At 50.7% G+C, this 24,767-nt stretch overlaps 7 protein-coding genes across 7 annotated transcripts; 4 read left to right on the top strand and 3 right to left on the bottom strand.

Annotated features, from left to right (window-relative positions):
* Nucleotides 1-587: 587 nt before the first annotated feature.
* IAR55_003057 (uncharacterized protein) lies at nucleotides 588-1,524 on the bottom strand (the record flags this gene model as incomplete). Its single annotated transcript, XM_066946167.1, has 5 exons — nucleotides 588-603; nucleotides 659-750; nucleotides 816-1,004; nucleotides 1,084-1,395; nucleotides 1,492-1,524. The coding sequence occupies 5 exons, from the start codon at nucleotides 1,522-1,524 to the stop codon at nucleotides 588-590; spliced, it is 642 nt and encodes a 213-aa protein (XP_066803668.1).
* An 853-nt stretch (nucleotides 1,525-2,377) lies between these two features.
* IAR55_003056 (uncharacterized protein) lies at nucleotides 2,378-6,170 on the top strand (the record flags this gene model as incomplete). Its single annotated transcript, XM_066946166.1, has 10 exons — nucleotides 2,378-2,482; nucleotides 2,546-2,637; nucleotides 2,702-2,996; nucleotides 3,053-3,334; nucleotides 3,402-3,728; nucleotides 3,787-4,551; nucleotides 4,607-4,681; nucleotides 4,735-4,857; nucleotides 4,921-5,203; nucleotides 5,263-6,170. The coding sequence occupies 10 exons, from the start codon at nucleotides 2,378-2,380 to the stop codon at nucleotides 6,168-6,170; spliced, it is 3,255 nt and encodes a 1,084-aa protein (XP_066803667.1).
* Nucleotides 6,171-6,664: 494 nt separating this feature from the next.
* IAR55_003055 (uncharacterized protein) lies at nucleotides 6,665-10,558 on the bottom strand (the record flags this gene model as incomplete). The annotated part of the gene is made up of 12 exons (XM_066946165.1): nucleotides 6,665-7,393; nucleotides 7,453-7,593; nucleotides 7,648-7,734; nucleotides 7,800-7,855; nucleotides 7,907-7,988; nucleotides 8,037-8,346; nucleotides 8,400-8,491; nucleotides 8,550-8,689; nucleotides 8,746-8,913; nucleotides 8,975-9,770; nucleotides 9,830-10,290; nucleotides 10,342-10,558. The coding sequence occupies 12 exons, from the start codon at nucleotides 10,556-10,558 to the stop codon at nucleotides 6,665-6,667; spliced, it is 3,279 nt and encodes a 1,092-aa protein (XP_066803666.1).
* Nucleotides 10,559-11,033: 475 nt separating this feature from the next.
* On the top strand, nucleotides 11,034-15,409 carry IAR55_003054 (uncharacterized protein; the record flags this gene model as incomplete). The annotated part of the gene is made up of 22 exons (XM_066946164.1): nucleotides 11,034-11,192; nucleotides 11,253-11,283; nucleotides 11,348-11,384; nucleotides 11,451-11,554; nucleotides 11,618-11,674; nucleotides 11,730-11,880; nucleotides 11,937-12,028; nucleotides 12,077-12,114; nucleotides 12,168-12,783; nucleotides 12,840-12,954; nucleotides 13,006-13,222; nucleotides 13,279-13,425; nucleotides 13,484-13,545; nucleotides 13,595-13,693; nucleotides 13,748-13,897; nucleotides 13,954-14,180; nucleotides 14,235-14,332; nucleotides 14,387-14,461; nucleotides 14,517-14,744; nucleotides 14,793-14,858; nucleotides 14,917-15,081; nucleotides 15,137-15,409. The coding sequence occupies 22 exons, from the start codon at nucleotides 11,034-11,036 to the stop codon at nucleotides 15,407-15,409; spliced, it is 3,207 nt and encodes a 1,068-aa protein (XP_066803665.1).
* Nucleotides 15,410-15,768: 359 nt separating this feature from the next.
* IAR55_003053 (mitochondrial 37S ribosomal protein uS2m) lies at nucleotides 15,769-17,136 on the top strand (the record flags this gene model as incomplete). Its single annotated transcript, XM_066946163.1, has 5 exons — nucleotides 15,769-15,826; nucleotides 15,939-16,100; nucleotides 16,187-16,577; nucleotides 16,751-16,931; nucleotides 17,005-17,136. The coding sequence occupies 5 exons, from the start codon at nucleotides 15,769-15,771 to the stop codon at nucleotides 17,134-17,136; spliced, it is 924 nt and encodes a 307-aa protein (XP_066803664.1).
* A 255-nt stretch (nucleotides 17,137-17,391) lies between these two features.
* Nucleotides 17,392-18,947, bottom strand: IAR55_003052 (uncharacterized protein; the record flags this gene model as incomplete). The annotated part of the gene is made up of 2 exons (XM_066946162.1): nucleotides 17,392-18,815; nucleotides 18,923-18,947. 2 exons carry the CDS (start codon nucleotides 18,945-18,947, stop codon nucleotides 17,392-17,394), a joined length of 1,449 nt encoding a protein of 482 aa, XP_066803663.1.
* Nucleotides 18,948-20,414: 1,467 nt separating this feature from the next.
* On the top strand, nucleotides 20,415-24,601 carry IAR55_003051 (uncharacterized protein; the record flags this gene model as incomplete). The annotated part of the gene is made up of 6 exons (XM_066946161.1): nucleotides 20,415-20,492; nucleotides 20,561-20,654; nucleotides 20,725-21,139; nucleotides 21,188-21,213; nucleotides 21,270-21,455; nucleotides 21,516-24,601. The coding sequence occupies 6 exons, from the start codon at nucleotides 20,415-20,417 to the stop codon at nucleotides 24,599-24,601; spliced, it is 3,885 nt and encodes a 1,294-aa protein (XP_066803662.1).
* Between the last annotated feature and the right edge of the window lie 166 nt (nucleotides 24,602-24,767).

Here is a 24,767-nt window from a genome sequence, read left to right as displayed (position 1 = left end):
GTTTTTTTATTTAATTCTTTTTCTTTTTCTTTCTTCATTATCATATCCTCTATATTTCGTAAGTAGGCATCTGATCTCTCGGATCACATACTGCAGGGGGGTGATCTATTCCACTCATCGATTGGGCGGGGACATGATGACCAATACCCAGAACCATTGTGTGATGTGTATGTGTTATGAAAAGCGATTGAATGTTGAGAAAATGATGAAATGGGAGGGAACGCGGATACCGGTCATTTATCGTATCCAACTCGCATCGGCTACACCATTCGACCGACTCCGATTGGTAATGACAACGATAATGACAAACGGATGATCAGACGAGCTGAGTGCACATGCGATACAGGGGAGACAATGCATGATTTTGTAACGATATGGATCACTGAAGGAACGCATGATGGAAACAGAAGTGAAGAATGGGGGCTCACACATACAAATGCAGGTAGAGATGAAGAAAACAGATGCGAGGGCGGGTGGCACTATACCGAAAAGAATACGAGAAGCCAAATACGGCGAAAGCCAAGGATAGGAAGAAAATGTTGTCTTGCCCCGATGAATTCAAGGAATAAAGCAGAGAGAGAGACGATTCACCACTCGAATTCCCTTCGTCGATCCCATCAGCTTGACCGACCTGGGAGGCAGGCGGTGCATGACTCACCCATTACACTTTCCGAAGAGGTAGTCTCGTCCATTGATGTGGATCATACCGTCTTTCAACACAGTCTTCCACTTGTTCTTCACTCTTTGGACCTGCAGATGAATCGCGTCATCAGCATTTCTGATGCTTGTTCACCTTACATACCGATTGAGCTCACCTTGTCGTAGACGCAGAAGACGATATCCAAGTCACCATCATCATCACCTCCTTCACCTTCATCTCGAAGCTCGTCGTCTGAATCGTCCAGATCAGAATCGATGACTTCGTCGCCGGGTAACAGACCCGCGGCATTAGGTTCGGGTTTGCGTTCACCATCGAGCGGAATGATAGGTTTCCGATCTTCGCTCTGTGACATGAATGTGATCAGGATGGGCACAAAACGAATCCAAAGCAGGTTAGTGACAAAGTAGAGAGACCGAACGAACCGCTCCACCGCGTATTCGCATAACATCATCCGCACCTCCCGGTTCCATCTTGACTCGGACATCGTCGCCTCCACCCGATCCGTACCCATTCATGCCGCTACCTCCGTGACGTCCAGGCAGAGCCAGACCATGATTCGCAGGAGGAAACACTCCGCCAGCGGTCCCTTGGGATCCTGAGGGTCCGGGCGGGGAAGAAGGCAAGTCTGTTCTGGTTTGTTGGGAATTAGGAGACTCTGGATCAGGCGAGGTTGTGCTCCCTGGAGCTCGGGCAAAGTCGGCGACTCGTGTTTCGAGCAATTTAGCTTCCCATTTCTATTGTGCGAGTCAGTAGCAGACTCTTCATGACCAAGAATGACGAATGTCTTGATAGAGGTGTGAAGTAGCGAAGACAGGATCAGCAGTACACACCGCTTGGAGATTCATCAATATCTCTTCCTCCATTCCATACTCTTCAAAGTCGACTTTGACATTTGCGACGACGTCGTCGATGATCGAGCGATAGACTTGGGGCTGAGGTGAGGGATCACAATGGAGAGAAGTTCAAAGAGGACGACATTGAAGAAGAACGAGAGAAATTGACAACGAGTCCAGCGCATGTCAGTTAACGTCTCTTCTTATATGACAGAAGACGAGAAGACGCGAAGAGACTAACGACTATCTTGTTCGACCTTTTACAGTGCGAAGGAGCAAGGCAATGTCAGCATTTGATCTTCAGAGCGACATGGTGCTTGCCAAGTATTGTTCAATTGTTGCAGGTCGAGCAGTCTCTTCCCGCCGAAGCCACTATTGAGAAGAAGGTAGCATGAACATACATATTGAACGGTGCAATCGCTCGACGTGCATGCACCACTCCAAGTCCCTCTCGGTCCCAGTCGACTGTATTCTTGGAGTCGGACTAGAGCAATGACGACGGACTGTGAAGCTTTCACGAAGGAAAAAGAAAATGAAGGGATTGGATTTTGTATGGAATGACCTGTTTTTACAGATGAGGGGGGGAAAAGCGAAGGTGAGCCTTAGGTCAGTTGCTTATATATGATTGAAGCTGACAAAGGGACTCCGCATCCAGCCGTAAAATCAGCACGTGACTTGTTTTTGCCACCCATTGAGAGGATTATTTATCGATTGTCACTTTCCATCGTTTTATCCGAGATTTTGCTGTTGAGAGGTGGTGGACTTGGTCCACCGTGATGCTTTATTTTGAACAGACGATAGATACACTATTGCGACGAAGCTTTTGTTGTTGATTCAGCACTTTTGATCTCAAACACAGCTTGCAGGTAGTACCACAGGCAAGATGAGAAAACAACTCGATCCCCGGATACCGGCACTGATCAACAATGGTGTCAAGTCGAATCATAGGAGCTTTTTCGTCATGGTCGGAGATAGAGGACGAGATCAGGTATGTCAGCCGGCTTGGATCGTCTGTCGCGTTGGTTGGGCACTGACTATCCATCTGATATAGATCGTGAACCTTCATTTCCTGCTCTCCCAAGCCAGGGTATCATCCCGACCGAACGTATTGTGGTGTTACAAGAAGGATCTTGGCTTTACAACGTATGTCCGCTCGAATAACTGTTTCCGTGCACTCAACATGAAATGCTAATGATCACCTGACTAGCCACCGAAAGAAGCGAGAAGCCAAGATCAAGAGGGATGTCAAACGTGGAATAAGAGAAGCGAATGAACAAGACCCCTTCGAGCTGTTCGTAGCGGTCACCGACATCAGATACAACTATTACAAGGACAGTGCCAAGATTCTGGGTCAAACTTTTGGGATGTTGATTTTGCAAGATTACGAAGCTATCACACCGAACCTGTTGGCCAGGACTATCGAGACGGTCGAAGGAGGTGGTGTGGTCTGTTTGTTGTTGAAGACGATGTCCAGTTTGAAACAGCTGTATGCTATGGCGATGGTGAGCTCCATGTGGTCTATTGGGTTGGGCATAGCTAACACGATTCTTGTGCCTAGGACGTTCATTCTCGTTATAGGACAGATGCCCATCAATTCGTTCAACCAAGATTCAACGAACGATTCATCCTCTCTCTCGGATCATGTTCAGACTGTCTCGTGCTCGATGATGAGCTCAATGTCTTGCCGTTGTCGAAGGGGAAAGATATTGTCGTGGGCAAGGGCGACGAGGATGATCGAGGGAGAAAGAAGAAGGCGGAAGAGCTGATGGACATGAAGGCGACTCTGGAAGGCGTTGACATCGTCGGCTCCCTCGCGAAATTAGCGAAGACGGTTGATCAGGTGAGTGCGACTCATATACATCGCTTCTTGAAAAACCGATTGAGCTGATGTTTTCCGGTTCCTTCAGGCCAAAGCACTACTCACTTTCGTCGAAGCAATCTCTGAGAAAACGCTCTCCTCAACTGTCGCCCTCACCGCTGCTCGTGGACGAGGTAAATCTGCCGCTCTTGGTCTTGCTATAGGAGCGGCTCTCGCCCACGATTACTCCAACATCTTCGTCACCTCTCCTGATCCTGAGAACCTGAGAACCCTCTTCGAGTTTGTCTTCAAGGCGTTGGATGCGTTAGGCTATGAGGAACATATTGACTACGACGTGGTTCAGAGTACGAACCCAGATTTCAAGAAAGCTATTGTCAGAGTGAATGTGTTTAGGGGACATCGACAAACTATTCAGGTGAGCCTATCCACCTTTGAGTATTTGTTTGACGTGGCTAACAGGATGCGCCCATCAGTACATTGCACCCGAAGACTCACATGTACTTGGCCAAGCTGAGTTGGTCATCATCGACGAGGCTGCTGCTATCCCGCTCCCCCTCGTTCGAAAGCTCATCGGTCCCTATCTGGTCTTCATGGCTTCCACCATCAATGGATATGAAGGTACGGGTCGATCTCTCTCCATCAAGCTTCTTCAGCAACTACGAGAGCAGACACGCCCTTCTATCACCAAAGATGCCGATCCGTCCACCTCATCAGGAGGTGCTGGTCCTTCCAAAGCCTCCGCAGCCGGTCGATCAGGGGCTGGTCTCGTCCGCTCTCTGCGAGAGATCAAACTTGACGAGCCTATCCGTTATTCGCCTGGTGACCAGGTCGAGAAATGGCTCAATAACCTGCTCTGCTTGGATGCAACCATCGTGTCAAAAAACGTCCAAGGCTGTCCTCATCCATCAAAATGCGAGTTGTATTACGTCGACCGAGATACCCTCTTCTCTTACCATCCTGCTTCCGAGGTCTTCCTTCAACGGATGATGGCACTTTACGTCGCCAGTCATTACAAGAATTCACCAAATGACCTGCAGATGCTATCAGACGCTCCCGCACACCATCTGTTTGTCCTTCTGCCTCCGATCAAGGAGGATGACAACACTCTACCGGATCCTCTTGTGGTTCTTCAGGTAGCGTTGGAGGGAAATATCAGTAAAGACGCCATTTTGAAGGAATTGAGTCAGTCTGGAATGAGAAGTTCAGGTGACATGATCCCGTGGCTTATCTCAACGCAGGTGAGTAGAGCATTCTGTTGAGGAGCTTTACAACGTTGATGACTTGGTATCATAGTTCCAAGACAATGATTTCGCCATGCTTTCCGGTGCTAGAGTGGTCCGAATAGCGACCCATCCCGATTACGCTAGAGTGAGTTGTTTGCAACTACTGAGGGCAAGAACCTGATACTAATTCGACGACAGATGGGCTATGGTAGCCGAGCTGTTGAAGCGCTCAACTCTTTCTACAGTGGAGAATTGTATAACTTCGACGACGCTCCTGCGGATATGGGCGAGTCATTTGAAGACGCAGCTCGTGTCGCACCTGCAAGTATACGTTTCTCGCTATGTTGGATCGCGTCCAGAGCTGATCCTGTTTGGTTCCCACAGGACACAAATCTCCAGAACGACACCATCGCCATCCGTGACGCCAACCGTATGCCTCCGTTGTTGCAACGTCTCTCAGAGCGCAAGCCTGAGCAGCTCGACTATCTGGGTGTTTCGTTTGGTCTTACCAAAGATCTGCTCAGGTTCTGGAAGAGAGCGGGATTCATCCCACTATACGCTAGTCAAAGGGAAAATGACCTGACGGGAGAGCACACCTTTGTAATGCTGAGATCGTTGTTGAGCAATGTCGCTCAAGCTGAGGGATGGTTAACCGCGTTTGCTTCGGGTGAGCTCAATTGCCATGATCATGATTGAGGGTGAGGCTGACGCGAGGTTCACCTCCAGATTTCCGACAACGATTCATGAATCTTCTGTCATACGACGCTTTCAAAAAGTTCGAATCATCCGTTGCTCTTTCCATCATTGAAGCTGCTTCACCTCGACTCCCTTCTGCCACATCCACATCGAACAAACCCATCACGGCTACCGAGTTGAACGCTCTTCTCACTCCCTTCGACATGAAACGACTCGAATCGTATTCCGACAGTATGCTGGACTACCACGTCGTGCTCGATCTGGTCCCCATCATCGCGGGGCTCTATTTCGGAAAGAGACTAAGCGGAGACTGTACGCTTTCAGCTGCTCAACAGGCTATTCTTCTTGCGTTGGGATTGCAGCGAAAATCTGTGGAAGCTTTGGAATCGGAATTGGGTCTGACTTCGACGCAGACGTTGGCTCTTTTCGGGAAGATCTTGAGGAAAATAACGAAACACTTGCAAGACATCCAAAAGGCTTCCATCGCTTCTGAGCTTCCATCAGAATCGCATCATCTAACCAAAGGATCCGCCGGCTCTGAAAACAAATTCCAGGCGTTGACACAGACCGTCGAGGAGGAGCTGAATGCGGATGTCTCTGTGGAAGGCAAAAAACAGTTGTCGGAAGAAGCGAAGAGGGCGAGGATGTTACAGAAGGAACTGATCGATTCGATAGACTTGTCCGAATTCGCAATCGATCAAGAAGGGGATTGGACCAGTGCAGAAAAACAAGTGGAACGTCTGGCTACGGACGGAGACAAAGGTAGATTGTCGACTACCATGACTGTCAAAGTGGGTGTGAAAGAGAAGGAAAAGGAAAGGGAAAAGGACAAAGTAGGCAAGGGGAAGCAAGGGTCTAAGCAACAGTCACAGGGGAAGAGAAAAGAATCTGGGGGTGATAAAGGAGGTAAGGGGAAGAAGATGAGAGTGAACGAGTAGCGTGCTGTAGAGGGCGGTGATATATCGGATTTCTGATTGTGGTTTTCTTGCATGTATGCATTTCCTGCATTGAGATCGTCTCAACCGCTGAGAATGATTGCCTTGTCTTTTGATCTTTCGTCTGCCGCATGGTCCCAGCCAGCGTTCGTTAAAAACAAGAACAAAAGAGGACTCCTCTGCGCATAAGTCTTTTCTCGAGTCGGGCCCTGCAGCAACACTAAAGGTGACAACACAAAGTGCATTTGACAGCCGTCCACTTCTGCAAATCCTCGGTTCGAGTAATTGCGGATAACTCCCGTAGGCATCGCAACAAGGTAGGAGGACAAAAAATGGACCTGCCCGCAGATACGACTACCAATGATGCCAACGAATCAACACAACAGAGTATAACAGTCGACTGCAGGTGACCATTTCCCGCAGAACAACACACAGGTCCCACTGGAAGAGACACGCATTGTCGCATGCATTGTCGTAATAGCATGAGGGACGTCAACCTACTCGTCCATGTCGACATCACTCTCCACCTCTAAGGCTTCTCTCAGCCTTTCTCTCCTCTCTTGCTCTTGTTTCTCTTGCTCCGCGCTCTTCGGCGCACTACTTCTCAAGCTCCTCCTTATTCCCTCGACTGGCTCCGCTTTGAGCTTAGCTTGACTAGCCGTGACTTTTCCTCTTCTGCTTCGCGCCGTTGCTGGCGGAAGTGGTTTATCGATGATTTCAAACTCTTCTTCCCCAATCTTGTCATCTTCGTCTGATATGGCAGTGATTTCCGCCTTGATCTTACTATTTCGTGAGGACGAACGACGGGGCGGAAGTGGCTTGGGTCCAGACGAACCGTTCATCCGTAAGGTGATCTTCGTTCTTCGAACAGAAGGAGGCGCTTCGAGCATCTGAATATCATCGTGATGCGTTTCGGCTGGCGTTTGTATTGCTTGTAGCTCATGATTGTCGATCGGCTTCTCTCCCGCCTCGAATCCCGGGATAGTCTCTTGCTTGACAGTATGGCTTCTCTGAGCTTTCTCCGACAATGGCGGCGAAGGTTGACGTTCGTTCTCGTCCTCATCACTAGTACTCAAAGATCTTTCGCGCATTTGCTCTGCCCAAGCCGCTGTACTCTGCTTATGCGCAGCGGCTAGCACAGACGCTGCAGATTTTTTCCCGCCAGCAACAGTCATTGTGCCAGTTGTCTCAGGGTCGGCCAATGGGTTGAGAATTTGCTCGTGAAGCTGTGACAAGGATTGTCAGCGTGGTTGCTGTCGTCATCGTGAGCTGCCAGAGTACGTACTTCTTCTCCCGTGCCATACTCTGCCTGTAATCTCAGTCTCACTCTCAAGCCGTTAACCAGCTTTGCCCATCGTTTCAGAGCCTTCTCTTCTCGTCTGATCCTCTCCTTCTCTTCTGCCGCTGCCGCTGACTCTTCGTATGCCTGAGACCCGCGTGGTCAGCATTTATCTGATTGGGATCGGAATGAGACACCAACCTCCATAACCATCCTCTCATTTTCCTTCGCAACAACAATTCCAGAGATGACCGGGATTGCTCTTTGCTTCTTGAACTCGAAGCCGGTCTGCGCGGGATAGTAAGCTCTACGACCTGCCCCAATTTGCCTGACATTGTGATTTCGTCACTTACACAAGCATCGGCATAGCTGACATCCAAGCTCTTGGCTACTTTGGCTATGCCCTTGTCTACACAACAGTCAGCATGGTAAATCCGGCACGGAATCATGATGGACATACAAGGCAAATGGACTGCTCCAGCTGGCAACATGGTCGGGGCATACAAGTCGATGTTCCCAAACGAATTTTGCGGTATTTTCCCCTGTGTTGATGTTAGCTATCATTTTCGGTCCATTCGCATATTACCTACATCCCTGATCGGTGGCGGGCGGTAGGTCTCCGTTTGATATTCCGCATATAAGCCCTGCTGTATGGCTTCTCCGCTCTCCTGGACGGCCAGCTCCTGGGCTCGACGTTTCTGTAAAGTCACAGCTCGCTGTTTGACCCATTTTAGAGGTTCTTGTCGGTCCTTCACTCTTCGTCCGACTCGCATCCAGTTCTCGGCCGTTTTGCAGGACAAAACATTGATTCTGCGATACACCGGTTCGCCTCTGAACCGTCCGATCTCTCTTCTTGGCTGAATTACTTCTTCGCGTTTCAGATGCCGTTCAAGGACATAACTGAGCCCACAGGTCAACGCTACGGTTCCACTATCCCAAGCACATGTGCTTACATGGGATGATCCTTGAAGCCACTCATATGCATCGGCATACCCTCCGAAACCTGACTCGTTTCCAGCTCGGCGTCTTCAAGCTCGTCACGGTTCTACAGGAGACGTATACCCTGTAAGCTCTTTCCCGAAGACACATCACGGTAGACTCACCAAACGATATGGTCTTTGCAAAAAGCCCGTAACTGTATCCCACCAATCTGGCTCGTCTTTCCTGGTTGGTACTCGAAGCTTCACAGTCTTGGCACCGAAATTCTTCGTGTAACGCAGGGTGACATCTCGTGCATGACCATCTATACTTATCTCAGCTTCGCCATACTATTGAGGATTTCTGGTACATTCTACTCACCCTCCTCATAAGCCACAACGTAGAGCATCCTGATCGGCCCACTGTCGCTTGTAGGTTCAAAGTGATTCTTCTTCCTAATCGTCCCACGAACAGGGTCGACCGGTGTCCATCTCTGATCGGATCTGCTGAAAATCTCCGCCCAAAATACAGGTGGTTGATCCGTTAAATCTACAGAGTACAGGTATCGTAAGTAAAGCAGTCTATCTGTATACACGATGACCATTCTCACCTTGCTTGACCTTTGCCTTCGGCTTGGATACCGCTGTACCGACCTTCTGAGGTGGAAGCTTCACCTTCCGTAGCCTGTACAGATCCGCTGGATCTTGCAAACGCCTTTGACCAGCTGCGCGGACCGTGTTCTTCGGCTTTTTGGCACTAGCGCCATTTTCCTCAATATCAAGACCCGGTATCGGGACCTCCTCCAACTCCTCGTCGTCTTCATCGTCATCATCCGAAGCCGGGCCATTGCCCTGTCGGCTTGCAACAGTCCGTCCTCCTCGTCCTGCACCAGGTTTTTTCTTCTGTACAATCTTCTCCGCCCTCCAGGGCACTGCCTGTAAAGATACAACGAGTCTCGCGCCTAATCCGCATGCTCGAGCAAGGGCGACGAATAGCTGGGCAGAGACATCTCGGGATCCTTCTTGTTGCAGAGCTTTCTTCATGAGACTGTTGACCGAGCGTAATCTCTCTCCGTTGGCGCCTTGTTCCAGTTTCTCCAAATACTGTGCCTCTTCTTCTTTTGCTTTGCCTTTGCCCTTCCCTTGAGAAGCAAAGGAGCTTGCTGAGAAGTCCGCACGTGTGAGTCGCGGAAGCTGGTCAACAATCTCCTGGACTTCGTCCCATGGTCGTGTACGTAGACCGATAGCAGGATCTGAGATGTCGAAGAATGACTGGGACCACCATGTGACGAGTGCTTGCAGTGCGTCAAAAAACAGACGAGACCGTTGAGCTCGATCTGGGAAACGTGAGGGAGGAATATTGAACGCTGATTGCAGAGGGTGTGGTAAGAGGGACAACAGTCGAGCCTGGATTGTACATCGGAGAATCAGCATCATCGACAAGAAGCAGATCGGAAGAAACTCACCTTCAGCAGGCTGTTATTGCACCAGCGATTGCGTATCGCGGCACTCGCAAGAAGAGCGATAACGTGCATCTTGTGGGCTTCAAGTCTGAGAGCTCGGTCCTTGGAGGTCATGGGCTTCTTCCTCAATGCCAGAGCTATCCTTTTCGCCTTCTCTTCTGCTGTCTCCCCTCCAATTTCCAAGTGTATCACCCCGTCATCTTCTTCCGACCCCTCACCGCTCTCGTCGTCGCCGTATCCGTTGAAGTTGTCGTCAACACTTGGTGCGGTCGTGACGGATCCTCCGGGGGTCGTGCCATGAGTGAGATTTGTACCCGGTGTGGTCGGTGTTCCAGGTCCAGGATAAGGCGATGACGGTCCAGCTGAATCGGGAATGGGAACCTCTTCGAACTCGTCTTCCTCATCGATTGACGTTTCCGACGGAGGCCTTGATGAGCCGGTGACGGACGAGGGTGCATGAGAAACTGCAACCTTGATGAGCTCAGTACTTCGCCGGTATGACACGAAGCACTCACCTCTCCCTTTGCCCTTTTCCGTACTCGAGGTCACCTCGGCTCTGAATGCTTGGGGAACAGCGCTTTTCACTCCGTTCCTAACTCCACCGGTCGCGGTAGGTCTACCGTAAGCACCAGTCGGGCGGTCCTTCTTTGGTGTGACAACCGGTGCAGAGGGTTGTACAAGCGTCGGCGGTTTTCTGATTACTTTCGAGCTCTTAGGTCTTGATGCGCTCATTATGAATCTGATATCATCAAAGTGGGAGACGAGATAGATCATTTATCAACAACAAGGTAATCTTTCGGATGTCCCACTGTCACTGCGTCATCAATCGTTGCTGTCCTCTCCTTTTCAGTGGCGATCGGTTGACTGGATCACGGACATGAACAAGGATCTCCGTTATCGATAAATAGCCGAGCTCAAAGCCTGCTGCTGCTGCTGCTGCTGTTGGTACCGCAGACGTTGAATGGGTTTGACATCGACAAAGGTTCATTCGTATACAAGCTCACAAAGGGTCAGTCGCATCTCATCAAAGGATCTTATGGCCCTCCTACGTCTATCGAGTCGATCCACAACTCGATTCGGCTATTTGATATCCCCTCGACTGACATTGTCGACGCTCTTGTTCAATAATTCACTATCCCAACCAATTCAACGATCCCATCTGGCAACAAATAGACTAGCACCTACGTTTAATACACAGATCGCAAGAATGGTTTCTACTAATCCCGGATTGCCTGCTCCTTCGGACCAAGGCAATTTTAAGCTCTTGCAGTCATTCCCTATCAAGTATGCGCCCATCACCGTCTCAAAGTGGAGGAGTGAAAAGACTGGTTTGACCGTGGTTCTAGGCAGTCACCAAGCTCCTATCGTGAGTCCTGCTGCCTGTTTCCGCTGGAACCTTCTGATCACCAGCGTTATTATCATGAAGACGAATGGTTACTTCGCTGTAGCCTCCGAGAGTGAGCACCACCTCCACCTACTGCTATGTCGAAGCACTCCGTTGACTTGTCCTGTTTCCATTAGTCTTCGATGACACAGGTCGACCACACACTCTTGAGCAGTATGTCCCCTCAAATAGCTTCCCTCGAATAGCTCTGAGACTTCAGCTGACACACTGGCATCGAAGCCTCATCTTTCTCGGGTCCAAGGCATATCCGTATAAGGGTGTTCTTGACCAACTGGCCAACCGAGCTGGAAGCAACGGTACCAACGCTTGGACCGCAAATGATCGTGAGCCGCGACAGAATGGAGTCGACATGCGCTAAAATGGCGGCTGATCATGGTTTCACGTAGACACCGCATACACGATTGCCACAGCAGGCAGCGAGGGCTTCCTGAAGATGTTACCTGGTTCGTTTAGGTCATCGGGTCATTGTTTTCTTAGCTGATGATCGCCCTCATTTAGTCTATGTCGACCATATCCTTCATCCTACGATCACTGACGCCGGCTTCGTGACGGAGGTATATCACATCAACGGAGCCGGTGAAGATGCAGGTGTCGTGTATTCCGAGATGCAAGCTCGAGAGAACACCGCTGGTGATCTCATGGCCTTACAGTAGGTCATGACGCAATAGCCCGGTAGCACGAGTCTGACAAAAACGTCTTGCGCAGAGCTCAACGAACTGTCTACCCTTCGACCTCAGCGTACCGCAGCGAGACAGGCGGTCTCATGCACAAATTGCGAGTTCTCACAGCTCAGCAAAGTGAGTGCTCCTTGAGGTGATTTCTACCAAAGCTGATCCTTTTCGAAGTCCGGGAATATCACGCCAAATACTACCAGCCATACAACGTGAGCACTTGTTCGCATCTGTCGTACGGCGGTACATTGATGCACCCTTACAGCTTTGTCTCGTCATTGACGGATCTGTACCCATTCCTGAGCTCTTCGACATCCTAAACAACCAAGTTGATCCGATGATCTTGGAGCAGCAGAAAGCGTCCTCCGCTCAATCAATACTCCCACCTGACTGGAAGCGTCCTTTTGTCGAGACTGCCACTGCCCAACCCTTCTCCATCACCGAAACGATCACAAAGGTCGTCGAATTCATGGAAGAGGACGAATCTGTTGGCGAAGTTGCCATCACCTATTTAGGCGCTGCGCCTGCAGACTACAGAACGAACACAGCACTCAGTATCCTTGGCACCTACCTTACACATTCTGCTACTTCCCCTCTCTCGAAGGAATTCATCGAGATACCTAAACCTTATTGCACCTCCTTCAGTTTCTACTCCTCTGATAGAGTGAACAAAAATGAGCTGCAGGTCGACATCTCGGATATTCCGGCCAAACACCTCGAGGTCATGGCGGATCTGTTCAAGGAAAGCTTGAAGAAGATTGTGCAGAAGGAAGGCATTGATATGGATCGCATGGGAAGAGTACTGAGACGAGATAAGAGGAAGTTGTTGGACTACATGGAGAGTCGGGTTACTGACGTGTTGGCCGACGCGGTCATTGGAGGTGAGTACACCAGATTCCCCCTGCATTACGCTCACCAGTTGACATATGATATACAGACTTCTTGTATGGCGAAAAGGACGGTGCCGATCTCGCTCCAGCATTCAACGACCTAGAGGATTACGCTGCCCTGGAGGCCAGGAAGGAAGAAGATTGGATCTCGCTTTTGGACAAGTGCGTGATCACCACCTCGAGACCACAAAACGGACACTGACTTGAATCTAGATACTACGCCTCCGCGCCTTCTGTCACGATCATCGGCAAGCCGTCTGCCGCACTCTCTGCCAAAATCGAAAAGGAAGAGAATGACCGCATCGCTCAGCGCAAGAGCGAGCTCGGGGAAGAGAAATTGAAGGAGCTGGAGAAGAAGCTTGAAGATGCGAAAGCGGAGAGCAATATCCCTCCGCCAAAAGAAATGATCTCTGATTTCCCTATCACCGATGTGAGTGATTTGTATCCTATGCCAAGGGCCACAGTGCTGATAGGTCGTAATTGCAGCCTGCTGGCTTGACTTGGGTTCCAGTCGAGACTGCCATCAATAATGTAGCAGGTGAAAAAGTCAGGTCCGACCACGGGGAAGTCCAGCGGCATATCGATGGCGATGCAGTCGAGCTTCCATACCAGGTGCACTTCTCACATGTTAAGGTAAGCACCAGTCCGTGATGGTCTCGTATTCGGTCTAATTTGTATGAAATTCGTGCAGTCAAACTTCGTCGTGGTCAACGCCCTCTTCGACACTATCAACTTGCCAATGCACCTCAGACCGTAAGTGGATGACACCGTCTTCTTGCCCGGTACTGACAACTCTACTTAGCTACCTCACGATCTTCCAAAACGCCTTGTTTAGCCTTGGTATCAAGCGTGCAGACGGGACCGAGCTCTCACACGAGGAAGTGGTCAATCAATTGAATGAGCAAGTTCTTCATTCAGTCAAATTGTCGCCTGCAGCTGACGTGGCACTCCATAGTCTGACGGTTTCCCAGCAAACGCACTTCGAGTTTAAAGGCTCTTTCGCTGAGGTTCTTTGTGTTAGCCTGAAGGTGCAGAAGACACAATACGGAGAAGCTGTAGAGTGGCTTCGTGACCTCATGACGGGTGCTGTCTTCTCTAAGGAGAGGTGAGACACGCACGTGATTGCCCTCTGCCTTTCACTAACGCAGACTGTGCTCACAGATTGGCAGTCATCGTTGCCAAACTTATGCAAGAACTGCCCACCGAGAAGCGAGACGGTAACACTGTCGCTGTGACATGGGCCAACCAATTGGCGTATGACTCGAACAAGTCGTCTTCCCAGTCTTGCGATTTACTCAATAGGCTGGAGTTTATTCCCGCCGCCGCAGATATGCTGGAAAAGGAACCGGAGACGTTGATCATGCATATGGAAGACTTACGCGCCTACTGTGAGCAGCTTTGGCGACGCGCTCAAGACGTGTTACTGACCCGTGACCTAGTAGTGTTAGAGCCGAGCACACTAAGAGTCTCAGTCATTGGTGACATCATGAGCTTGGAAAAGCCTAGATCAACTTTGGCGAAGTCCTTCTTGCCAATCAAGGTAAGTACAGTATTTGTGCCCCCTGGGCAGATTGCTCACTTACGTGGCGTACAGGATGCAACACCTCTGGCACCCCTTTCGACTTCTCGTGAGACACTTAGTGCTCTAGGTCTCAGTCCGTCCAAGAAAGTGAGCGGGATTTTAATTGTAGGAATGACCCCGTTAATGGCTTGCTATTGTGCAGTGTATCGTTGTGCCCATGCCTGCGATAGAAGGCTCCTACTCCACCCACTTCGGGAAAGGTCCAGCGGGCTATGATCACCCCGATCTCCCTGCGCTCCGATTAGCTGCAGCAGTTCTGAATGCCCTCGAAAGCTATTTATGGAAATCGATCCGAGGTTCCGGTCTAGCATATGGTGCTCATGTTATAGTCTACCCCGAGGCGGGACTGGTCGGATTCAACGTCTACCGGGTGAGTCGCGGCGGTCATATAATGCACCATGAAGCTGACCCATGGCAGAGTCCCAACGCCATGCTGGCTTTCGAGGCAGCAGGAAAGATCATGAGAGGCTTAGTGGATGGCTCGGTGAGTACACACGTCATGTAATTTCGCAGAGGAAAGTTGAGTGCAGAGTCGTTTGCAGACCGAGATGGATCAGGACATCGTGGATGGTGCCAGGTCTGCGATGACATATGGCTTGGCGAGGAAATCAGAGACTGTTCTTGAAGCTGCTGGGACTGCGTATCTCAATGAGGTTCTGAAAGGTGTAGGTAAGGACCACGATCAAGAGATGCTGAAGAAGCTTCCGGTGAGTTGTCGTCCTGTGAAAATCTGTGTACAGCTGATTTTCATACTCGACGTAGTCAATCACGATCCAGCAGGTCCGAGATGCCATTGCCAAGTATTTCTCACCGTTATTCAATTCAGATACGGCTATGGGAGCAGTGGCAGTGTCGACGAGCAAGGCTACAGAAGTGGAAGAAGGTTTCAAGAAGCTTGGATTTGAAACGGAGAGGAAGGAGATGCCGATCCTGAAAGGAGATGATGAGAGCGAGATGGGAAGTGAGGATGAAGAGATGGGCAGTGAGAATGAGAGTGATGGGGAGATCGCGAGCGGTAGTGATACGGGGAGGTGATAAAGTGGAGGTGAATGACCTGATTCGCAACCACCACTTCAGAGCAGCAGCAAACGAAGCACAGAACATGTATGCATATAACGACTTGAGAGTTGATCTGTTTGATAGATGAAGTATATACAGCGCCTCGAACCTGAGCTATGTGCCTGATATCTACGAGGTAGCCTGTTCATACCCGTGATATGAGACTGATAAATTGGTTGAGTTCGACATTTTCCGACGCTGCATCGTCCGCTTCACAAAAAGACATTAACGTCTATCTGATCAATGGTGAACAGTCTGTCCCATAGTCGCACGTCACTGCTATCCTGAGATTCATCGGTGTTGATAGCATCTCAGCGGTAGACAGACAGATAAAAATGAAGGGCTCTGCAGGAACAGCTTTGACGGTATTGAAGACCGGTACATCTCGACCTGGTACGTCTTGTTCGCCAAGTCGCTTTGCTACCTCACCAAACCGCACCTGATGCTGTTGTTCAAGGAGGGGCGTCATGCAGTTGAGACGCTGACCTCTGGACATCTGGCATAGCACGCAGACAGCTCTCCATCGCTGCACCTCTTGCGCAAGCCGAAGCCGAAAGCTCTTTCAGACCTGGAAAAGGCGGAGCGTATCCTGGAGAATCGGCGGAAGAAGCTTGGAAGAGGAACTTAAATGAAGCGAGAGAGTGGAGAAGACGTCGTGAAGGGCAACGTGAGTTTGAGTTCAGTCATAACAGTTTCAGCGTGTATGACTTCCCCAACGACCTTGCTGATTAAGTGTATTCTCATTCTCGTCAGGCTCAACACTTCCCCTATTCATTCCTCCTACATCTACACCCCTACCTCGAGGCCGACCAACACCGACACCTACCGAATCGACTCTGTCCACTCTTCTCGCGTCCGGAGCAGCTCTGGGTCATGCCCACACTCTCACTTCTCCCGCTTACGTACCGTACATATACGGTAGACGAGCAGGATTATCCATCATCGATCTCGATCAGACGCTCCCCATCCTACGACGGACCGCAGCGTTGGTGAGGGACGTCGTCAAAGCGGATGGAGTGGTGTTGATAGTGGGCACGAGGGAAGGTCATCAGAAGATGATCAGAAAGGCCAAGGAGAGATTGGAAGATAATGGTTTTGCGGTCGGAGAATGGATGCCTGGTGTTCTGACCAACTCGGAAACCTTGTGAGTGCACAGATTCATCGCGAGTGACAATCCTTGTACCACTTCATCAGACCGGGGTCAGATGTTGCGCGAGGGCGATCTCGTAAATGAAAGAAGCAGGGCGAGAGAGAGGATGTGATTATCAGGCGCAATTGAGAAGAGAAGACAAGGCTGATTGTCCAACTCTTGCTCAGCTTCGGAATCGAACCTATGCTTAACAAGTCGTTCAAACCCGACCTTGTCATCTTCCTCAACCCGTCCGAAAACACTGCTGCTATCAGAGAATGTACCGCTCGACATATCCCCACTGTCGGTGTGGTGGACACCGATACCGATCCTAGGATCGTGACCTATCCAATTCCCGCCAATATGGAGGTGAGTCAGGTTGTTGAGCGACCCTACAAGAAGGACTAGCTCGCTGACAAAATGGCGTCTGTTTTCTCCGCAGAGCATGCGAACGGCGGAATTGATCGTTGGCACACTTAGCATTGCAGGTCAAGAAGGCAGACGACTGAGATTGAAGGAGGCGGAGAGGAAAGCTGTTGAATCGCGGGCGAGAGGTCGACGAGATAGGAGATGAGTAAGACGCAGTATAGAATGGCATGCATGATTATAAGAGATTCAAGGAATATCAATCTGCATCAGGTCCAAGTGAGAACAAGTCATATTAATATTATAGATTCTAGTATTGTATGGATTCTAGTATTATAGAAGCGTAGTGGTGTCGCCATCGGTAGCAACCTCCCTGGAGTTTTATCTGATTATAAGGTCGTTTTGTTTGGGTTTCACGCTTATGAGCCGGTCCTGTATCTTTTTTAAAGGCAATCTAGCTTCTCTACTTTTTCGCCAAGACTCCCAGAGTCATATTTTGCTGTCCTCGAGCAATCTTTTCCATGATGTCCTTCACCACTCGCTCCATCTCTTTGACCTCCTCCTCGATCACCACCGTTCCTTCCCTGAACAATGTGGTGAGTCTCATTCCGCCCTCGTGACCAACTGCATTGATAGCGAGAGGAGGTCCCAATCGCGACGAAGTCTGCGCCCAGACCATATCTGTTGCCCTGGGAGGTAGTCTGGCGTAGCCGACATTGGACACGCTGATTGATTCTTCGAACGGCTTGTCGTCCGAAGTGTCTTCGAGGAGGAATTCTTCCCACTTTGTAGGTTTGTGAGGATCCGGCTTGTCGGAGACGACAAGTCCGTCTGGAATAAAAGAGATCATCCCGATAGCCATCCTGTCATTCCTACGGACGTTTGGATCATTCAGGTCATTCGCGATACGTTGAGCGATGATCCAGAAATCATCGGTCGCATGCAGATCCAGTGTGATCCTGTTCTCGCTGACATAGTTTCCGGTACAGTAAGCGTGGCCCAACGAAGGATCACGCTCAGATCGAGGAGTCGCAGCGATGAACTTGAACGGCGAAATAGTGTATCTCCAAACTGTCCATATCGCGGCGGCATAAGCGGCCTCAATGATAGGGTGCAGGGTTTTGACACCATGGGCCTTTGCCGTGGATTTTACCGAAGAAACAAGGTCGGAGGGGAGGAACAAGATCGATGTGGCTGAATCCACTTGACTTCGCACACCTCGGAACTCTTTTCCAGGCCAACATGGAGTGGTGTGAAAGTAGTTCTGGATGAAAGCGGGGAGTTTGGGAAGAAGCAACTTCTCAAACACGATAGGTAGCAGGTAACGTATTGACGGCTTGACATCGATAGTGTTTTCCAGTGCGCGAACGTTCTCTCGTTTCTCGTATGGCAGGGCCGAGATGTCGTCGGCCAGCAGAGCGCTCACGAGAAGCAAAAGTCCACGACCATCGATGAGAACATGGTCGGTGACCATTGATATATAAGCGGTAGCCGAGTCCGGTTTGGTGGGATGCACGTATCTCGTCACTTTCCACAATGGTTCGGTTTCAAAGTCGAAGTCTTCGCTGGCAGCATCACGTCTTTCCGTATTCAACAGTCTCGTGATTTGCTCCTCCTCGTCTTGCTCGACGGGCTCATAAGTACCATCTCCAAGGATGTCGGAAGGGGACCACAATTGGTCTCGGATCGTGATACGAGGTTTGATCGTACGCTCATCGTCGACACGCGTGTCGAGTGTAGGGAAATGCTCCTGTAATTCTAAAATACGTTTCTCCAGGAATGTGATTGAGGGAAGAGACGATGCTGAAGGATATGCAACGATCATGGACACGTTCGGAGGTGAGCCGCATAGCCGTCGAGCCAACGAGTAACGTTCGTGCAACGACACTGTCATCGGGGAGCTGTCAGTCACCGTGTGCTCTCATCACAGAGCGACAAGAGAACGCCAATGGTCGGACAGATTGGCCGGGAGACGGGAGTTCAGTGACACTCACGTAATCGACTGTGTCCTTCCGACATCGTTTGTGATTGGCGTGGTTGTCGCGAATGAAACGATCAAGATGAGATAGCTGAAACAGAGACGCTGTGTCTCTTCGTCGAGGTCATTTACTGTCTGTATCTATAGTCTGGGATCACCCGAGGATGACCGCGTGGGTGTCCGAAGGAGTGTCCGAGATGAGAAAGGGGGTGTCCACGCGGACTGAGCGGCAGCTCCCTGCAGGACTGCAAGACAGCAGACTCCGAGGCCGCCGGACTGCACCACGGCCATACTCTCGGTCTGAAAGTTCGTCGGACATGTAAAGATTGATCACGGTCAAGATACGGCGATGCTATCCTTTCGACCGTTCCAAGTTCTCACTCTCGGCCTCTTCCATGGTGCAGCTTGTATTTCCCATGCGACCCGTACAATCTTCATCACAAACACTCTCTGTATCACTTGCAATGGTGTCCAAGCAGTTACATTGCCGGCTGTAGCTCCGTTCGTGCACGAAAAGCCAAGTTGACTGTTTTCGCGGATCTCTGTCCGGACCGATGGAGCCGAGGCTCTTCACGTTAGCGACAGGAGCCTGGATTCTGGGTGTACACACATCTCGCAGCCAGTCGTGTGAGAACGGGTATCAAGCACACCTTGGCGTCGTAGCTGGACGTAGACAAAGGTGTCTGCGAGGCAGATCTCTTGGCGATGCACGATACCTGACCATGAACACATGCGGGACGGAGAAAATGTATAGGTGTATATGTATTGCAGATCACCATTGGAGAGCGGGGAAGGTGGAAGATAGGCACAGGGTGATAAACCCTCTTTCGTTCATGTCTCCCAAGATCGTGAGGACCAGAATGCACGTCGTCTCACGAGGGAACAGAGCAGCTGTCGTGAACGAGCAGTAGTGTTGCGTGTATGTTCTCATCATGTACAAAGTGCTGGGGAAACAAGAGCATGACTCGTTGACTGATAGTGTCACTCGAAAAACGATTCTCCGATCATTCCATTCCTCCCTTGAAGCGACTGCGATCCTACCATCTACCACTTGGAATCCGATCAAAATCACTACTAGTATCATCGTCAACCCTGTTTTCTCCCTAACGATAACAAGACCTGTACAACCAACAAAATAAAGAACGCACATCAGCATATATATCTATCAGTACATACTCATAACGACGATTGTGACGACCATCATAACGAGGTAGAAGGTGAGCATTGCTGCATGTCGCCCTGCTTCGTTGCGAGGCGGTAGCAGGTCGGGGTCCGATCAATGGAAGGCTTCCGGCACCTCACATCTCGAGGCGTTCTTGACCACGCAACCCTACCTCTCGTCACTCGCTTTCTTGCACAAGCTGACTCAATCTCAGTCCCCTGTAGCGACATATCGTGGCAACCGCATCGCACGGTATCTATCATCCGTTCTCCGACTCCTCCATCCACTCCAACCGCTCACATAAAGAACACGTCAACCTGGTCAAAGGAACAGTCACATCTCCATCATGGCAGCGCCTGGGCATGGAGGAGGTCAGGCCAGCAGCAGTCACAACAATAACTGGGCGAACAACAAGCAAGCACAAGTGAGTCTTCGAGCCTTTCGCATCAACTCTCGACTGGGATCACAGCTGATCCATCCACGTCTTCATAGCTCACGAACGCTTACCAAGAATTGGCAAGGGAGCTGGGGACGGAGAAGCTGAAAGTAGTTGGTGGATACACGCTTGGCAAGGTGATTGGAGAAGGTGTGTCTGTCAATCAATCACCGCTCCCTAACCACATCGAGTGTACTTACACCACTCCTTTACTCGCTAGGTACATACGGATCAGTGCACATCGCTACGCATCGCCTTACCGGTACTCGCTGTGCCATCAAGAAGATTCCGAAATCCTTCACTGCTCATCTCACACGCGAGATCCACCACCATCGTAGATTGCACCATCCCCACATTGTCCATCTTCACGAGATACTGGCGACAGAAACGCATGTCTGGCTAGTTACGGAACTATGTAGCGGGGGCGAACTATTTGATTATCTGGTGGAACGTGGTCGAATACTGGAAGGAGAGGCTAGGAAGCTGTTCGGTGAACTGGCAGTGGCTGTAGGGTGGATGCATCGACGTGGAGTGGTTCATCGGGACCTCAAGTTGGAGAACGTGCTGTTAGATGGGGAGTTGAGGATCAAGCTCGGAGATCTAGGCTTTGCAAGAGAGTGGCAGAGAGGAAGACTGTGAGTCGTTGGACGTGTGTTATGGATCATGAGCTTATAAGGGTCCAGGATGGAGACATTCTGCGGAACAACTGGTGGGTCGTTGATCATCGCAGCAATCGAAAGGAGAGCCTGACAGATATCGCTACAGGATACGCGAGTCCGGAGATGCTGGCTGGACGAAGATACCTTGGGGTAGAGACAGACATATGGTCGCTCGGCATTATTCTCTACACTTTACTTTGTGGTGGCCTGCCTTTCGATGACGATGATGAGAGGGTAATGACAGACCGCATCTCCAAGGGGGAGTACGAAGAGCCCGAATGGCTCAGTCAAGGTGAGTCTTAACAGCGTTGCGCACCGACCGGGAACCTTCATTCTAACGGTCCGTTTCCAGAGGCACGATCTTTGATCAGAGGGATGCTGCACCAGGCTCCGTCGCAAAGATTGAGTATCGAGGCGATCTTGACCCACCCGTGGTTCAAGATGACCATTATCGACAAGCTTCATTCACAACACGACGATCATCACTCCCTTCCATCCTCTCCGCTACCCAGAAGTCCTGCCACCGGCGAGCCATTCTTTTCCGAACCGCACTTCAAAGACTCGTCTACCTCATCTCGCCTACTGACACCCCATGTCGCCGGCCCATCACCGCTGTCAAAGACTACTGTGACAGAAGCGGAATCCGAACCATCAGAAACTTCATTCGAGAATGTGGACAGTGAACATAGCAAAACGGGAAGCGGTACAAATACTCCACCCACCACTGTCGAGGGGAGCGATGCGTCCGACACGGTGACTCGCAACAACAGTGCCGAGTTCAGCATCACGGAGAAGGCGTTAGAGCTGTTACATCCGAACAGTAGTCAATCCACTATCAGGCGGTTAGGTACCGAGTCACCTGGATCTGCAACCGGCTCTTCGGTGAAGAATAAGGTCGCTTTAAAGACCACCTTGGAAGGTCAAGTGGAGGAGGAGGAAGACGACCACGACGAGGAGAGGGATGTGCACGCAAGTCTGCCAAACATTGATGATCATTCACTCCATCTTCCGGTAGCTTCACATCATCGCACGCCTTCTAGGACGAAACGTCGTTCGGTCTCTTCGACACTTTCATTGGAGAGACGGCACTCACATCACAGCATATCGGGGCAGTGGCAAACATACCAACCGTTGGATTATCTTGCCAAGCTGAACGAAGAACGACCACCGCCCTTCTCGACCCCGTCGGAGAAATACCTCTTGAATCAACTCAACGATATGGGCATGGACATTGGGCAGCTGAGACACTCGGTGGAGACCGACGCGTGTGATGCCAGCGCTGGAATGTGGTGGATTCTACGCGCCAAGCAAGCGGAGAGAGGAGAATCGGACGATGTCATCACCGCCCGACTATCGTCTATAGCCAAGAAACGGGACAAGATGGCTGCATACGCCAGGGAGGAAAGGAGGAAGGCTCGAGAGGCAGAGAAGTCCAAGGAGGTGCAAGATGGCTCGTCACATTCTCAGTCAGAGACAGTCAGCTTTAAAGAGGAGGCCATCTCAATCCCTTCTACGCCTAGCTTGGCTGTGATGAACCTCGGGCCTCCAATAGCCGGGCCTAGCCATAGGCCGACCGACTCCCCCGACGTCTTGTCCTCTGTAGCGACATCACCAACCATTGACAAGATTCCCACCAACTCGCCACCGACTATGGAAATGAACCCATTCCCTGGTATTGGTCCACATGACGCACCTCGAGCACCAGATACTCCTCCAAGAGAGGGGCGAACGACGGACGCATCTGCAATCTCAGACGGATCTCCCGGGCGGAAAACTCGATCGCCGTCAATCACCATGTTGCAACGGGCGACATCCGCCTGGGTCGGAGGAAGTAAAAAAGTGGAAGAAAGGGAGCGAGCAGAAACGGAGTCTCCAGCCGGCCTCAAAGATGAGAAGAGGAGTGGCTCGCCAACAAAATTGCAGAAAGCACCACCTAGAGCTAAGATTATGCCAAGAAGCGAAAGCGAAAATGGGCTCTTAAACGCCATGGCTGCTCGAGTGTCAGCAGGACCGACAACTTCCGGCGCAACCACATCGGCGGACCACTCTCCGCAGCGTGAACTGCCATTACCGCTCAATCGATCACCCTTGGGAAGCGGTGTGATAAGCTTGGATAGTCATGCTGGTCCGTCCATCTCCGCTGAGCAATTGTTTGCCGAGCCGAATAAAGCGAAAGGATCGAAAAGAGATAGCCTATGGACAACGTTCCGACACTTGTTCAACGAGGACAAGCGACGTCGGAAGCGCGAGCTCACTGGTTCACCCCTTGCTGGCGATTCGAAGGTGGCACCAGCAGTAGTGCTCAGTCGAGGGGCCAATAGTCGTGCACCGCATATTCACAGGACAGCTGCAGCACCTGGTTCTAGACGAACTTCGCTAGACGGTCGACCTCCCCTGTATTCACGACGATCGAGCAGTATCAACTCAAGACGATCCTCTTTCAACAGTCTCCATTTGCAAGAACAAGCAGATATCGTAGGGAATCTCGGCCGACGGACCAGTCAACGCAGCCACGGTAGTCAAACACCTACATCTGACAGGGAATACGTCGATTACCCGTCACGGCCGGGATCATCACATTCGATGCAGCGAGGAAACAGTAGAAGATCGTCCATGTCTATGCGTTCACCGACGATGGGTTCCGACATGTCTGGACGTTTCAAGAGTTCTGCTCCCGCTTCACCGTTGCATAACTATCGTCGTCGACCACCAGGAGGTAGTGATTCTACCAGAGTACGACATATCAAAGTCATACCCGAGACTGCTGTACCCCGCCTATCTTCCGCCGCGTCAAGTGTGAGGTCAAACGCTTCCAGTCGAGCGTCTTCAGCCGAAGGCAGAAGAGAAAGCGAATACGATAGTGGACGCGACGACTCTGCTTCATCGTTCAGATCTCAAAGACGGCGCAAGCGAAGTGGTAGTCAACATTCCTTGGCCCAGCAAATCCACCGAACACGATCTCCTTTGGCAGGTCATACTTCAGGTCAAGAGCATCGGCCACATGAAAGGAAGCCACCGATCAGAGATGTTTTCCAGTCGAAAGGGAAGAGCAATGACGACGAATGGGTTTCGGAAGAGGAGGACGAATTTGCTGGTGGGTTGGGCCAGATGGGTGGTGGAGGACCAGGGTCCGGTAAAATGTGGTTAAATGGCAGTCGAGCGGCTGCATTTCCTAATGCCAATACCAGTGCGAAGATCGTGACACCTGTACCAAGGAGAAGATGGGAGAGAGATCCGGGGAGAGAACGAGGGCGAAGGGGCAGTAGAGATGAGGACATCGAGGAAGCGAATGACATCAAAGGTAGAGGAGGTAAAGAAGTGCATGGATTGGGAGCAAGCTCGGAGGGTATGAGTAGTAGGGTCAGAAGGGGTTTGCCAAGTGGGAGATCGGCAGCTCCTAACATAATAGAAGAGGAAGAGGAGGAGGAAGAAGGATGATCACAGGATCTGGAGGAGTATTTGTGTTTGTTCCAACTGTCACGATCCAAGGAGGTTTCATTATGTTCAAACCCCGATGGGAATCCTATTTCACAATACACGACATTTCAGCACAGCATAGCATGACAGGAGAAGCGAGAGATGTATTGGGTTGTATGTGCACAGT

This window comes from Kwoniella newhampshirensis, chromosome 5 (assembly GCF_039105145.1).
Source record: "Kwoniella newhampshirensis strain CBS 13917 chromosome 5, whole genome shotgun sequence".
NCBI lineage: Eukaryota > Fungi > Basidiomycota > Tremellomycetes > Tremellales > Cryptococcaceae > Kwoniella > Kwoniella newhampshirensis.
The sequence above is the reverse complement of the archived record's forward strand: the minus strand, read 5'-3'. Positions and strand labels throughout refer to the sequence as shown.